A 16,008-nucleotide genomic window follows, 5' to 3' on the forward strand; every position below is an offset into this window, starting at 1 on the left:
CCCAGATGTCGAGGCATACATGTCATTGTGCCTTAATTTTAGGTCTCATACCACAGCACTGCAAAAGCGATTCCGTTCCCTTCTCCAAGCATCATCTCAGGGGTACATGATGTCCATATATTGTATTAATGATGATATTCATTTTCAACACTTGATTAAGGTAGTGACAGCTATGTTACTCCATTGTAATGGTCCTGTTTTCCTATTTGGAAGTAATAAATATCGTGTAGGGAGTACGTTCAGACTACGAAAGTATCCTATTTCTTCTCAGACTTTTATTCACTAATTTTACAATCCATCTGTTGATCTTGCCTACAATTATGACTTAATGGTGACTTTCTATTTCCTTTTTCCTGCTACATTGGTTCATTGGAATTCTGAAGAGCTGTTTTTTCTCCCCCATTTATTTCTTTATAAATTTTCAAATTATTTATGAAAACTTTTATAAAATTTATTTCAAATTATTGAATCAAATAATCAAATTATGTCAGTACTGAATCATGAATACCTATGTTATATTGTGACATAATCAAATTATATCCTTATTTAGTTTCTTGAGTTGTTGCAGCTTTGATGATTGCAAGCTCCTTTTGGTGGGGTCTGTGTTCTTTCAGCATGATCTGATCCTCTTTTGTGTACTTCCTTGCTGGCATTATAAGGTATTCCTGTTCATCTTGTGTTTTTTTCCCCAACACAGCCCTGAAATCAAAACACTTCTGCAAAGAGCCATGTTTCCTTTTCTTGGAAAATGACATTTAGAAACCAGTATTTCAGTGTGAGTTCACTGCACAAATGAACAGATGCATATATGTTTTCTTATATTCCCTTGTTTATTAAAGGAAGGACAGCACTTTATAATGCTCCTTGGCGCTTTCCTTTTTCAGTGTACAGCATTGTATAACATAGCTCTTCATCCCATTAGAGGGCTTCATTGTTCTTTTTTACAGCTGCACTGGACTCCACTGGCCTATAGAGAGGCATTTAAGTTGTTTCCAATATTTTGCAATTACAAACAATGCTGCAGTGAATAACCTTGGGCATAAGTATTGTTGTGTTGGTGGAAATGGATCTTCAAGTTTTCTTCCCAGCGGTAGGATTGTTGGGCCAAAAATTAAGTGCGTGTGTAGTTCTGTTAGGCATTTCCAAACTTCTCTCCAGAAGGGTTGTACTGGTTTTCATCCCCACTAGCACCTGTGACTGTTTTCCCACAGCCTCACTAACAGAGCATGTTGCCCTACTTTTGTGACCTTTGTTGACGTGGTAGGTGAGAAATGATATCTCAGCATTGTTTTAGTATGCATTTGTCTAATTATGAGAAAGTTTGACTCATTACGTTTTGAGGACTGTTTTATATATTTTTGGTGAATTATCTGTTCATATCGTTTCCCATTTTTCTGTAGAAATATTAGCCCTTTGTCCTTCGACACTTAAGAGTTCTACATAGATGGGGAAAAAGATGGCGGCGAAGTAGAGAGACGTGGAGTGCATCCCTCTCCACAGATGCATTGGGAATGCACGGAAGGACGCAGTCGTTCCCACAGAGAACCAGCTGAACACCAGCAGACGGCCTCGGACACCAGAAAGGGCTGCGGGGAGCCTGACATAGCCGGTAGGGAGGCATCTACGAGGGCTCAAAGAGGGTGAAGCGGCGGAGCTGTGGCAGACGGGAGGGAGTGAGAAACATACACAGGGTCCGCAGCGCAGCTCAGCGTTCCCGGACCGAGACATCGATCCGCGGCTGAACGGAGGGTCCAGGAGCGGGAGTGTGGGAACCGGAGAGCTGGTTCAGGGTGAGAAACATTGTTGCCGGTAGGGTGACGGACCGAGAGGACAGGAGGGAGGAGGTCCGCGGAGAGGAGTGCCGGTCCCTGAGAGCTGCCCGGCCATGATGGCGGCTGGAGGCTGCAGGCTACCGGGCGGGGGGGAGGAGCCGCGCGCATAGCATCTCCCTCTCTTTCGGTGCCTCTGCAACAGGCAGCTGAGAGACGCCCTGCGGGCAACCTAAGGTGCTCAGGGATAACAACCACCCTCAGGCGCTCGGGCGGGGCTAGATTAAAACTCCTTGCAACGCCAGCAGCAGGGAGGCTGCCGAGAGAAAAAAAAAAAAAAAAAAACCAGCATCAAAAAGAAAAAACCCCGAGAGAGGCCCAACTCTAAGACTTTCTGTGTACGCCTGAGCCACCAGCGCCCTCTGCAACAGGCACCTCCAAGCCTGACTGAAGCAACAGTGCGCCACTGCTCACTCACTCCCAGGAGAAGGAGCCACTATTGCACCCTCTCCCTCCCCACACACCGAGGCTTACAGACGAATAATAAAGGAACCTCTGCTGGTCACAGAATAACGCAAAAAAAAAAAAACCCAAGGCAAGGAGAAGGACACTTACAGCTGAGACGCTAAGGAAACAGAAATAGTAGTATCAATACCTATTGAACTGGTCCATTCGGGGATCAGTTCTGGATTTTTTTTTTTTTTTTTTCCTTTCTCTCTCTTTTTTTTTTTTTTTTTTTTTTTTTTTTTTGATTTATTAAATACGATTCTTAGCCCTAAGGGATCTACAAGTTTTACAACATAATTTTTTAAGGATATTTTTTACTCTTTTTTTTTTTTTTGCCTTTTTATATACTTCTATATCTAACTAAGTTTTTGGTAGTACGGACAAAATATCTTTCATACTTTCCTTTCATCCCTTTCTTTTATACACTTCTATTCCTTTCTTTTTCTTTGCATATTTCCAACCACATTACGCTCTTCTGTTCCCCTTTCTTCCAGCCATTTTAAGTGTATTTTATCTTAACATACTTATAAGCAACACTATCGGTCTGCTCAGACTCCTTGCTCTATTCTTCAGATGATGCACTCCCTTGGTATTAATATTAGGCTTTTGTCTTTATCTTAGTTCTTAGTACAGCTGTCTAATTACATTCTGAGAATCTCCATTCTCTTTGGTGGTACTCCAGCTCATTTCTATATTTGATTCTAGCTTACAAAATCTCCCTGGATTGATGTTTGTATGTGTAGCGTGTTATTTGTTGTTTGTTTGCTTTTGCTTTTGTCTCTGATTTGTTCTGTTTCAGTTGTCAATTTCTGCTGGGTTTCTCTTTGAATATCTGATAGCACACTGGGGTTCTGTCAGGTCTTTCTAGAGCCTTATGTCCTAACGGATTCAGTAATTGTGTGTCTTATACATGTATGTGTTTCCTAGACTGAATATTCGTCTACTCCAATACTTGGACATTAGTCTGAGGCTTGGACAGTCTTCTATAAACACCTCTATCACCAGGACAAGCAACCCCAAAAGCTTGGACAACCATGAGGAAACAAAGAAACCCCATGCAGGCAAAGGAGCAGGAAAAAAACCCACAAGACCAAATAAATGAGGAGGAAATAGGAAAAATGCCTGAAAAAGAATTTAGAGTAATGATAGTAAAAATGATACAAAATCTCGATAACAAAATAGAGAAAGTACAAGAAACAGTTCATAAGAACTCAGAAAAACAAACAGCAATGGATAACAAAATAACTGAAATTAAAAATACTCTAGATGCTCTAACCAGCAGAATGACTGAGGCAGAAGAACGAATAAGTGAGTTGGAAGATAGAATGGGAGAAATAAACGCCACAGAGCAGGAAAAAGATAAAAAAATAAAAAGACTAGAAGACAGCCTCAGAGACCTCAGTGATAACCTTAAACGTACCAACATTCGAATTATAGGCATCCCAGAAGAAGAAGAAAACAAGAAAGGGTCTGAGAAAATATTTGAAGAGGTTCTAGTGGAAAACTTCCCCAACATGGGAAAGGAAATAATTCACCAAGTCCAAGAAGCACAGAGAGTCCCATACAGAATAAACCCAAGGAGAAATACACCAAGACACATATTAATCAAACTAACGACAATTAAACACAAAGAAAAAATATTAAAAGCAGCAAGAGAAAAGCAACAAACAACATATAAGGGAAAACCCATCAGGATAACAGCTGACCTTTCTACAGAAACTCTGCAGGCCAGAAGGGAATGGCAGGATATACTGAAAGTCCTGAAAGAGAGAAACCTACAGCCAAGAATACTCTACCCAGCAAGAATCTCATTCAGATTTGAGGGAGAAATCAAAAGCTTTCCAGACAAGCAAAAGTTAAGAGAATTCAGCACCACCAAACCAGCCTTACAACAAGTGCTAAAGGAACTTCTCTAAGTAGGAAACACAAGAACAGGAAAACACCTACAAATACAAACCCAAAACAATTAAGAAAATGGTAATTGGAACACACATGTCAATAATCACTTTAAATGTAAATGGATTAAATGCTCCAACCAAAAGACACAGACTGGCTGAATGGATACAAAAACAAGACCCTTCTATATGTTGCCTACAAGAAACCCACTTCAGACCAAGGGATACATATAGACTGAAAGTGAAGGGATGGAAAAAGATATTCCATGCCAATGGAAGTCAAAAGAAAGCTGGAGTAGCAATACTCATATCAGACAAATTAGACTTGAAAGTAAAGACTATTAAAAGAGACAAGGAAGGGCACTACATAATGATCAAGGGATCCATCCAAGAAGAACATATCACAATGGTAAATATCTATGCCCCCAATATAGGAGCACCTCAATACATAAGGCAAATACTAACAGCTATAAAAGGGGACATCGACAGTAACACAATTATAGTGGGAGACTTGAACACCCCACTTACATCAATGGACAGATCATCCAAACAGAAAATAAAGACACACAAGCTTTAAATGACACATTAGACCATCTCGACTTCATTGATATTTATAGGACATTCCATCCAAAAACGACAGACTACACGTTCTTCTCAAGTGCACACGGAACATTTTCCAGGATAGATCACATCTTGGGTCACAAATCAAACCTCAGCAAATTCAAGAAAATTGAAATCATATCAAGCATCTTCTCAGACCACAACGCCATGAGACTAGATATCAATTACAGGAAAAAAACTGCAAAAAATACAAACACATGGAGGCTAAACAATTCACTATTAAACAACCAAGGAATCACTAAAGAAATCAAAGAGGAAATCAAAAAGTATCTAGAAACAAATGACAACGAAAACAAAACAACCCAAAACCTATGGGACGCAGCAAAAGCAGTTCTAAGAGGGAAGTTTATAGCAATACAGTCCTACCTTAAGAAACAAGAAAATGATCGAATAAACAACCTAACCTTACACCTCAAACAACTAGAGAAAGAAGAACAAAGAAACCCTAAAGCGAGCAGAAGGAAAGAAATCATAAAGATCAGAGCAGAAATAAATGAAAAAGAAAGGAAAGAAACCATAAGAAAAATAAATAAAACTAAAAGCTGGTTCTTTGAGAAGATGAACAAAATTGATAAACCATTAGCCAGACTCATCAAGAAAAAAAGGGAGAAGATGCAAATCAACAGAATTAGAAATGAAAAAGGAGAAGTCACAACAGACACCTCAGAAATACAAAACATCATGAGAGACTACTACAAGCAACTATATGCCAATCAATTGGATAACCTGGAAGAAATGGATACATTCTTAGAAAAATACAATCTTCCAAGACTGAACCAGGAAGAAATAGAAACCATTAACAGACCAATCACAAGTACAGAAATTGAGGCAGTGATTAAAAATCTCCCAACACACAAAAGCCCAGGACCAGATGGATTCACAGGCGAATTCTATCAAACATTTCGAGAAGAGTTAACACCTATCCTTCTCAAACTCTTCCAAAATATTGCAGAAGGCGGAGCACTCCCAAACTCATTCTACGAGGCTACCATCACCCTGACACCAAAACCAGGCAAAGATGTCACAAAAAAAGAAAACTACAGACCAATATCACTGATGAATATAGATGCAAAAATCCTCAACAAAATACTAGCTAACAGACTGCAACAGCACATTAAAAAAATCATACACCACGATCAAGTGGGGTTTATCCCTGGGATGCAAGGATTCTTCAATATACGCAAATCAATCAACGTGATACATCATATCAACAAATTGAAGGATAAAAACCATATGATCATTTCAATAGATGCAGAAAAAGCTTTTGACAAAGTTCAACATCCATTTATGATAAAAGCTCTCCAGAAAATGGGCATAGAAGGAAATTACCTCAACATCATAAAAGCCATATATGACAAACCAAAAGCCAACATTGTTCTCAATGGAGAAAAACTGGAAGAATTCCCTCTAAGAACAGGAACAAGACAAGGGTGTCCACTCTCACCACTGTTATTCAACATAGTTTTGGAAGTGTTAGCCACAGCAATCAGAGAAGAAAAAGAAATAAAAGGAATCCAAATTGGAAAAGAAGAAGTAAAATTATCACTCTTTGCAGATGACATGATACTATATATAGAAAACCCTAAAGACTCTACCAGAAAACTGCTAGCACTCATTGATGAGTTTAGTAAAGTAGCAGGATACAACATTAATGCACAGAAATCTCTTGCATTCCTATACACTAACAACGGAAGAGCAGAAAGAGAAATGAAGGAAACTCTCCCATTCACCATTGCAACAAAAAGAATCAAATACCTAGGAATAAACCTGCCTAAGGAGGCAAAAGATCTGTATGCAGAAAACTTTAAGACATTGATGAAAGAAATCAAAGACGACACAAACAGATGGAGGGACATACCATGTTCCTGGATTGGAAGAATCAACATTGTGAAAATGACCGTACTACCCAAAGCAATTTACAGATTTAATGCAATCCCAATCAGATTACCAATGGCATTTTTCACAGAACTAGAGCAAGAAATCTTACGATTTGTATGGAAACGCAAAAGACCCCGAATAGCCAAAGCAATCTTGAGAAGGAAAAATGGAGTAGGTGGAATCAGGCTTCCTGACTTCAAACTATACTACAAGGCCATAGTGATCAAGACAGTATGGTACTGGCACAAAAATAGAAAGGAAGATCAATGGAATAGAATAGAGAACTCAGAAGTAAGCCCAAACACATATGGGCACCTTATCTTTGACAAAGGAGGCACGAGTATACAATGGAAAAAAGACAGCCTCTTCAATAACTGGTGCTGGGAAAATTGGACAGCAACATGTAAAAGAATGAAATTAGAACACTTCCTAACACCATACACAAAAATAAACTCCAAATGGATTAAAGACCTACATGTAAGGCCAGACACTATAAAACTCCTAGAGGAAAACATAGGCAGAACACTCTTTGACATACATCAAAGCAACATCCTTTTTGACCCACCTCCTAGAATCATGGAAATAAAATCAAGAATAAATGAATGGGACCTCATGAAACTTAAAAGCTTTTGCACAGCAAAAGAAACCATAAACAAGACTAAAAGGCAACCCTCAGAATGGGAAAAAATAATTGCCTATGAAACAACGGACAAAGGATTAACCTCCAAAATATACAAGCAGCTCAGGCAGCTTCATACCAAAAAAGCAAATAACCCAATCCACAAATGGGCAGAAGACCTAAATAGACATTTCTCCAAAGAAGACACACAGATGGCCAACAAACACATGAAAAGATGCTCAACATCACTCATCATCAGAGAAATGCAAGTCAAAGCCACAATGAGGTATCACCTCACACCAATCAGAATGGCCATCATCACAAAGTCTGGAAACAACAAATGTTGGAGAGGGTGTGGAGAAAAGGGAACTCTCCTGCACTGTTGGTGGGACTGTAAGTTGGTACAGCCACTATGGAAAACAATTTGGAGGTTCCTTAAAAAACTACAAATAGAACTACCATATGATCCAGTCATCCCACTCCTGGGCATATACCCAAAGAAAACCATAATCCCAAAAGAAACGTGTACCATAATGTTTATTTCAGCACTCTTTACAATAGCCAGGACATGGAAGCAACCTAAATGCCCATCAACAAATGAATGGATACAGAAGATGTGGCATATATATACAATGGAATATTACTCAGCTATAAAAAGGGATGAGATGGAGCTATATGTAATGAGGTGGATAGAACTACAATCTGTCATACATAGTGAAGTAAGTCAGAAAGAGAAGGACAAATATTGTATGCTAACTCACATATACGGAATCTAAAAATGGTACTGATGAACTCAGTGACAAGAACAAGGAAGCAGATACAGAGAATGGACTGGAGAACTCGAGGTATGGGAGGGGGCGGAGGGTGAAGGGGAAGCTGAGAAGAAGCGAGAGAGTAGCACAGACATATATATACTACCAACTGTAAAATAGTCAGTGGGAAGTTGTTGTATAACAAAGGGAGTCCAACTCGAGGATGGAAGATGCCTTGGAGGACTGGGGCAGGGAGGGTGGGGGGGACTCGAGGGGGGGGGCGTCAAGGAAGGGAGGGAATATGGGGATGTGTGTATAAAAACAGTTGATTGAACCTGGTGTACCCCCAAAAAAATAAAATAAAATAATAAAAAAAAAAAAAAAAGAAAAAAAAAAAAAGAGTTCTACATATACTTTGGCTATTATTCATTTGTCTGTGGGGGTATGCTGCAAATACTTTATCCTAGTTTGTTCGTTGCCCTTTCATTTCTTTATGATGTGTTTGCCGTACGTTAAAAAAAATATTCTTGTAAAGTCACGTAGAGCATTCTTTTCTTTCATTGCCTCTGGAAATTTGAGTCATAGCTAGAAAGCCTTTTCCTACACTGAGGTTACAGAAGAGTTCTGCCATATTTTCTTCCAGACTTTGTTATGGTTTCATTTTGTTTAGATTCCTAACCTGTTTACAGTTTATTTTTGTGTATGGTGTGTGATATGGATCTACGTTGTTTTTTTCCCAAATGTCTCAGTTGTTCCAGCAACATTTATTGAATGTCCATCTTTGCCCCAGTGATTTTACATGCCCTTTCATCATATACTAAAATTTACACATAATGATTGGTGTTTTTCTGGGTTTTCGATTCTATGCCACTGGACTATGTGTCTATTCATGTACCAGTACCACAGTGTTGTGCTTACCGAGGCTTCATAATGTGCTTTAATGTCTGGTATCATTACTCTCCACTTATCGGTTTTCTTTTTCACTTATATCCTGGCTATTCTTGTATGTTTTCTTAAAAATATTAACTTTATTATCCATTGGCCTAATTCCATAAAAACGTTTGCTGATATTTTTGAGATTATATTAAATTTATATACTAGTTTAGGGAGAATCGACATCTTTTTAATGTTGAGTTATTCTATCCAAGGATGTTGAATGTCTGTCTACTTATTCAGTTTTCCTTCTATGTCGTTTTCCTCATATAGATGCTCTCATGAAGTTGATTTCTATGCATTTAACCTTTGCTGTTGCTATTGTCCATGGGATTTTCTCTACTAAAGTGCCCTCCAGGTGTGTGTGTGTGTGTGTGTGTACACAAAGAGTTTTGAGTTTTGTATGTAACTTTGTATCCTATTACCTTGCTGATTTCTCTCTCTCTTTTTTTTTTTTTAGCTCTTTATTGGAATATAATTGCTTTACACTCTTGTACCAGTTTTTGAGGTACACCAAAGTGAATCAGCTGTATTTATACATATATCCCCATATCCCCTCCCTCCCGCGACTCCCTCCCACCCTCCCTATCCTGGCCCTCTTAGGCATCACCCATCATGGAGTTGATCTCCCTTTGTTATACAGTAGCATAGACATATATACACTACCAAATGTAAAATATATAGCTAGTGATTTCTCTTATTATTTTACTTAATGTGTCATTGTTTCCATACGGCTTTTCAGGTGTACTATAATATCATCTGCACATAGAGGTGGCTTTACTTCTTGTTATCCATTCTTATAGATCTAATTGGTTTCCTAGTCAGCTGACTAATGCTTATATTTGAAGGCTGAACAGGAATGATATAGTGGGCATACTTTTCTTGTTCCTGACATTATTGGAAAACCTCTGGTAGTCCCCCACTAAATAAAATACTTGCGTGAGGAATTAATTATATGTCTTTTCTCGTGTTAAGAATGCATCCCTGATTCCCATTTCTTGAGGGTTTTTTTTTGTTTTTTGTTTTTTTTTAACATGAATGGGTGTTGAGGTTTCCCAAAGATTTGTTTGGCATCTATGGTGACAATCATATGATATTTGCCCTTAATTATATTACTATAGTGAATGATATCAATGGAATTCCTAATATAGAACCAGCCTTGTATTAATGGAAAAAATTCCACTTGATCACAGCATATTAGTTTCTAAATGTATTGTTGGATGTTTGCTGATATTCTATTCAGTGTTTTGGTATCTACGTTTTACCTGTTGGCATCCTACTTGCTTCATAGAAGAAGTTAGGGAAGTTTCCTTCCTTTCTAATACGCTTACATAACTCACAGTGCTTTGGTACTATTTGAACTTTGATAGTTTACTAGAATTCACCTGTAAAACCATCTGAGCAAGGTGCTTTTTGGGAGTAATTCCTATCATAACTTTCTCCATTTCTTCTATGAAAATTGGCTAGTTTAAGATTTCTAACACTAGAGTCAGAATTTTGGTAATCTGTATTTATCTAAGAAGTTACCTATTTCATGTAGATTTTCACGTTTATTTGCATAGAGGTTGGCAAAGTAATCCCTTATTTTTTCTGTTTCATTCTTTTAAAAATTTCTTTATAAGTTCAGTTTGTATCTCCTCTTTAGGTCAACATTTTCAAACAAAAGCTTTAAAAATGTTTTCAGGTGGAAAGGCTTTTCTGTTTCCAATTTTTGTTACTAACTTTTGCTGCATTGGGATTAAAGAGGATTGTTTGTAATATTTCTACTTTATAGAAATTAATGATGTCATCTCTGAGATAATTATGATCCATTTGTGACAAGAACATATTCTCTGTTCTCAGTGTGTGCGCGTGTGTGTGCATAAATCCTTATTGATTAGCTTTGTATCTAATCAGTGTGTTTAGATTGTCTGTATCCCTACTCTTTTATTGTACTACTTGATCAGCCTTATACTGACTTTGGTGTATTAAATCTCCTAGTGTGACTGTTTCCTATTATTACTATTATTTTATCTATGTCTCCTTGCCCTTTTGCTTTATAAAGGGGGTTGCTGTGTTATTGGTGCATAAATATTCCTAAGGGTTATATCTTCATTGTGAGTTTCAGCTTTTATCATTAAGACACGTTTTTGGTCATGTTAAAATCATCCTGAACCACCTGTTTTCTTAACACTTTACTATCTGGTCTATACATTTTTCTCCTCCAGCATCATTTAACACTCACCTACTGCATTATGATTAAATGTTTGTTCTATTTTCTTCTACTCCTCTCCCTTCTCTCATTTTTAGTTGCACAGTTTCTGTTTTTTCCACAACATAAAACTTTTGTACATTAGTCTTCTCCCCTTTCCTCCACCTTGATTTTAGTATTACATTAGATATTTTGGTGAAGGTGGCCATATGATTCACCATATACTTATTTTCAGTAAGAGTATTTTGTCCATAGCTAACCCTAGAAGCAACCAGGAGAGCACAGATGTCATCTCAGGATTTCTAAATATTCTCTACTCTGAAGCAGGTTTATGAAGATGGAGCAAAAGACCACAGTCACACTCCTAGAGCTCGCTGCAAAGAGTCTGCTGAGTAATGAGCCTGCAGCTATCCATGCCCTGGGCGAAATCCCAAGAGACCTCTTTGTTCCACTGTTCAACACTGCCTTCTTAGGTGGGCATAAGATGATGCTAAAGGCAATGGTGAGCCTTTGGCCTTTTCGCTGTCTCCATATTGGGTCACTGAATGCACAAGAGTCATGCTATGACATCTTGGAAGCCATGATTGATGGTCTGCCGATCCACCCTGCCCAGAACTCTTCCTCTTGGTAAGACTATGATCAGTAGAGACATAGGGAGTCAGCAGGAGGGTATCCTGTAGCCTGGGGCAGGGGAATACCTAACCGTCTCCCAACAGTAGCCAATGGTGAATGCTTCAGTCTTTGCAGAGCTATCAGTCCAGCACTTGGGGTCACCTTCCAGACTCCATTGTCTTCTAGAATTGATTATAGAAGAGAGGTGATTGAGGATACTGTGAATGGATCTGAGTGTGAATGGATCTGAGTGTGATTACATAGAAGTGGGATATGGGCATTGAGACAGGGAAAGGCCGAAGGTGAAGGAAGTGTGGGGAAAGGATGAAAGATGCTGCATTTGTGTGGAAAGAACTTCTTGGTGAATGGCGATGAAGTGAAAACCGGGGTTAAAGTGTTCTGTCCCTGCTTCCCATCATTGATCTTGCTGGGTTATATGAAAGTCAGCTACCTCTCATGTGTTCTGTCTCCTCCTTTCCTTACAGGGCACCCAAACTGAGGATCCTAGATTTAAGGCACGACCCAGACTGTGAGACAACATGCTCTGAGATCCAGACCACACTCCCTTTCTGTATTCAGTCATGTATTTACTCCCAGTACTCTATCCTTAAGATAGAAGAAGCTCAGCGTGGTGTCAGGTGCCCCGGGATTGGTAATTCTGGGTCTGAGCGTCAGTCAGCTCAGGAACCCATGGAATTAGTAGTGGATATTTCCCTCAGTAGTACCTTGAGAACAGAGCAGTTCCACTCTTTCCTTTGTAACAAAGTTCAGCAGAGCTTTGGGTCCTTGCACCTCTGCTGCAGAGATTTGCAAATCGATGGAATTTCTGCCCACAAAAGTATCCTGCAGTTTCTGGATCTGGGGTGCATTGATCACCTGGAAATGGATCAGGTTTGTCTGAGTGAAGTCGCCAGCCTTTTGGCTCGGGTGATCCACCTGAACAGCCTTAGTCTGTCCAACATCCCCTTTAAATCTTATAAGGAAAGGAAAAGGAGATCTTTTCTCCACTGGCTTGGGCGGCTGGACAACCTCCAGGATTTCGGCTTGGCCTCCTTCTGCCTCACAGATCAACTGCACGAAGTGCTCAGGTGAGGGGGTGGAGTGGTTCCCGGAACACCTCAGTGTTACGACAGAAGAGACCATGCTTGGATCTTCCTAAGCTCCTTGTAACCTATTTCTCCTTACGCCTCAGCATGGGCACTGCTGGGAGTTTGAACCTATCCGGGGGAGAGGGGGGTACCTTATGGTGAGGAGCAGGCAAGATTAGAAAAGGAAGCTGTGCTCATTCATTCATTCAGTGACCATGGGAGGACTACAATAAGCCCGTAAATATATTGGTGAAAAAGACTCAGTCGTGCTCCTATTGGACTTTACAGCTCTCTAGAGAGGAAGGGGAGGCATTCAGATGGAGAAACATTAAGCTATAGCACTAATGCACATGCCCATGGCTGGACCACAATAATTAACGCTGCCAGATAATTTTGCTCCTGTATGTTCCCCAAGGCTTTGACCCTGAATGGAGAGCTTGTCATCTGGGAACTAGTCAGAGGAAACCCTCAGTTGGCTGCTTTCCCAGACCCATCCTCACCAAATTCGTGAACCAGATCCAACACTGATTATGTTATGTATACTAAGTGCATGCAAGTTTTTCACTTAATCTTTCCCACAACCTTGTATAATAATTACTGCTGTGCACATTTTCAAGATTAAAACCCTGTACCTCAGAGTGGTAAAGTAACTTTCTCAGGGTCACAAGTCTATAAAGTCTGATCCCAAAGTCCACATTGTTAGCCACCTATTGCAAACTGTGTACACAGTAGTTTATTCTAGAGCCTTAGGTACCTACAATTCAGGGCTCATTGCCCTCATTCTTCTGAAATAACCTTGCTTTTTTCTCTCTGTAGAGTCCTGCCACCTCACTTGTGCATACTGTATCTATCTTTCTGTGGCCTTTCTGACAGAGATGTCACGGTCCTGTCCCAGAGCTCTCAGGCCACGCACCTAAGGGTATTGAATCTCAGTAACAACCGGCTCTTCTCAGGAGTTTATGAGCCCTTCCAGAGTCTGCTGGAGAAGGTATCAGGCACCCTGCAACATCTGGAGATAAATAATTGTATGCTAACTGATTCTGCTCTCTCTGCCATCCTCCCAGCCCTGAGCCGCTGTACCCACCTCCGTGTCCTTAGCTTTGCCTTCAATCCCATTACGATGCCTATGCTCAAGAGCGTTCTGCAGCACTTGACGTCCTTGATGGAGCTGAAGCATGTGATTTATCCTGTCCCTGTTCATTGCTACGAGGAATGGAATATTCAGGACAGTTTGGACCGACAGAAACTCGCTGAAGTTCAGGCCCAGTTGCAGGCGATGCTGCACGGGGCACAGCGGGACAACATGAACTGGGTCACTTGTTCTGAGTGATTTCCACGGTACACAGTTTCCACAGTTGTTTCAACACTGATGTGTGGCCCCTAAAGCGTTCATTTTTTTTGCCTGAAACCCAAGTTTTTAGAGACCCATATAAAGTTCTACTGTTCTAGGAATCTGGGGTTAGGAACATTGCGTATGTGACTGATCTCTATAAAAGAGGAACTTTAAAAGGGAAATAGAGGAATTTGAAAGGTCCGCTAGATCTCTTGCCCACTGCCCTCTACTTCTTCTTCTGATTACTAATCACAGTGCTGGGTATGTGATGTAAGCTGACCCAGTCATGGTACATCATTTCCTTAGCCACATTGACTGGTTCATTTATCCATTTATGGCACTTGACACAAGTCAGGTCAATTGAAACTCTTCCTAGAGGTGGTAGTTGTTGAATAACTTTACCCTCTAGGGACCTGCAAAGTTCTTGTGTTTCTGGTTACCTCAGGTTGCTTATGAGAAACCAAATGTAAGTAAAAGGAAATGAACAAGCTATGTCCACTGCCTACTGGTATCTTCATCAGTATGTTGCCACCTGATTTCTCAGGTCCCAGAGCCCTGGCTCAGTTATTCCTTATTCCACACACGTGGACCAACTATCTGTTAGGATTTAGGTACTTTTCCAGGTGCTAAGAAAAAGTCTGATCTCTGATCTCTGATCTCTGATCTCACTCAGAGTGTAGACATTCCTATGATTTATCAGTTTCTCTACGCATTCTTAGAGCATTGGGGAGATTATGTATCCCCCATAACCCAGTTGTTGCTGTGTTTTGTTTTACACTTTTTCCCTTATGTAGTCTGCTCAAATGATATTGGCCTCTTTATGCTGTTGGATAGCTGCTCAGCCATCTGATCATGGCTTAAATATTACCTCCTCAGATAGGTTTTCTCTTACCTCCCCATTTAAGTAGGTTTATTCTGCTGTTGCTCTCTCTTAATGTGCCATGTACCTTTCCTTCATGGTACACATTGTTCCATATATATTTGCCCCTTCTGCTCTTCCACTAGAGTTGCACTGTTCAGTATGGTACAAACTAACCGTATGTGGCTACTGAGCTCTAGAAATTTGGCTACTCTCAAATGTGATGTACCCTAAGTATTAAATGCACACTGTGTATCCAAGAGTTAGTAAGAAACAAAGGATGTAGAGTAATTAGTTGATAATTTACGTGTATTGTTTACATGTTGAAATGATAACATACTGCATAACAAAGACAGTAAAGATAAAAGAATGAATTAAATTCTTTATATTGTTATGTGTTAAAAAGATAGCATTATATTTCAGAGACTTAGTAAGAAAAAGGTTAAAATAATTACCTGTTTCTGTGTTTACATGTCAACATGATGAAACATTGCAGTTCAAAGACTTATTGAGAGAAAATATTGTAAAGTTAATTAATAGGTTGTACCTATTGTTTATATGTTCAAGTGGTAACATAGAAAATGTCAACGATTTGATAACAAAAAGAGAATGGAAAAATAATTAGTATTTTGTGTCTAGTGTTTCCTTGTTGAAATGAAAACAGATTGCATTTTAAAGACCTAGTAAGAGAGAAGAATGTAAAAGTAATGAATGATGTTTACATTCTTTCCATGTTGAAGTGATAACACACATATTTTAAAGTCTCAGTCAAAAAAATTTACAATTTTTTTTCTAATTGCTTACATGTTGAATGAAAAACTGCACTTCAAAGACTTAGAGAATATAATGTAAAAATTAATTAATACTTAATAAAAATAGTTAATAACTTCTTATCTCCATTTTGCTACTGCATTTCTGACTTAGAAAGACAAACATGTTAAAATATCTAAT

At 39.3% G+C, this 16,008-nt stretch overlaps 1 protein-coding gene across 1 annotated transcript; it reads left to right on the forward strand.

Moving 5' to 3' along the window:
• The first annotated feature begins 11,502 nt into the window (after positions 1 to 11,502).
• LOC130841427 (melanoma antigen preferentially expressed in tumors-like) lies at positions 11,503 to 14,195 on the forward strand. The gene is made up of 3 exons (XM_057717596.1): positions 11,503 to 11,792; positions 12,263 to 12,865; positions 13,739 to 14,195. Exons 1-3 carry the CDS (start codon positions 11,503 to 11,505, stop codon positions 14,193 to 14,195), a joined length of 1,350 nt encoding a protein of 449 aa, XP_057573579.1.
• Positions 14,196 to 16,008: the final 1,813 nt, after the last annotated feature.

This window comes from Hippopotamus amphibius, chromosome X (genome assembly GCF_030028045.1).
Source record: "Hippopotamus amphibius kiboko isolate mHipAmp2 chromosome X, mHipAmp2.hap2, whole genome shotgun sequence".
In the NCBI taxonomy this organism is placed as follows: domain Eukaryota; kingdom Metazoa; phylum Chordata; class Mammalia; order Artiodactyla; family Hippopotamidae; genus Hippopotamus; species Hippopotamus amphibius.

Coding starts and splice junctions, on each gene's coding strand:
- LOC130841427 (XM_057717596.1), top strand. CDS start 11,503: ATGGAGCAAAAGACCACAGTCACACTCCTAGAGCTCGCTGCAAAGAGT. Junction 11,793..12,262: donor GCCCAGAACTCTTCCTCTTG/GTAAGACTATGA, acceptor CTTTCCTTACAG/GGCACCCAAACTGAGGATCC. Junction 12,866..13,738: donor CAACTGCACGAAGTGCTCAG/GTGAGGGGGTGG, acceptor CCTTTCTGACAG/AGATGTCACGGTCCTGTCCC.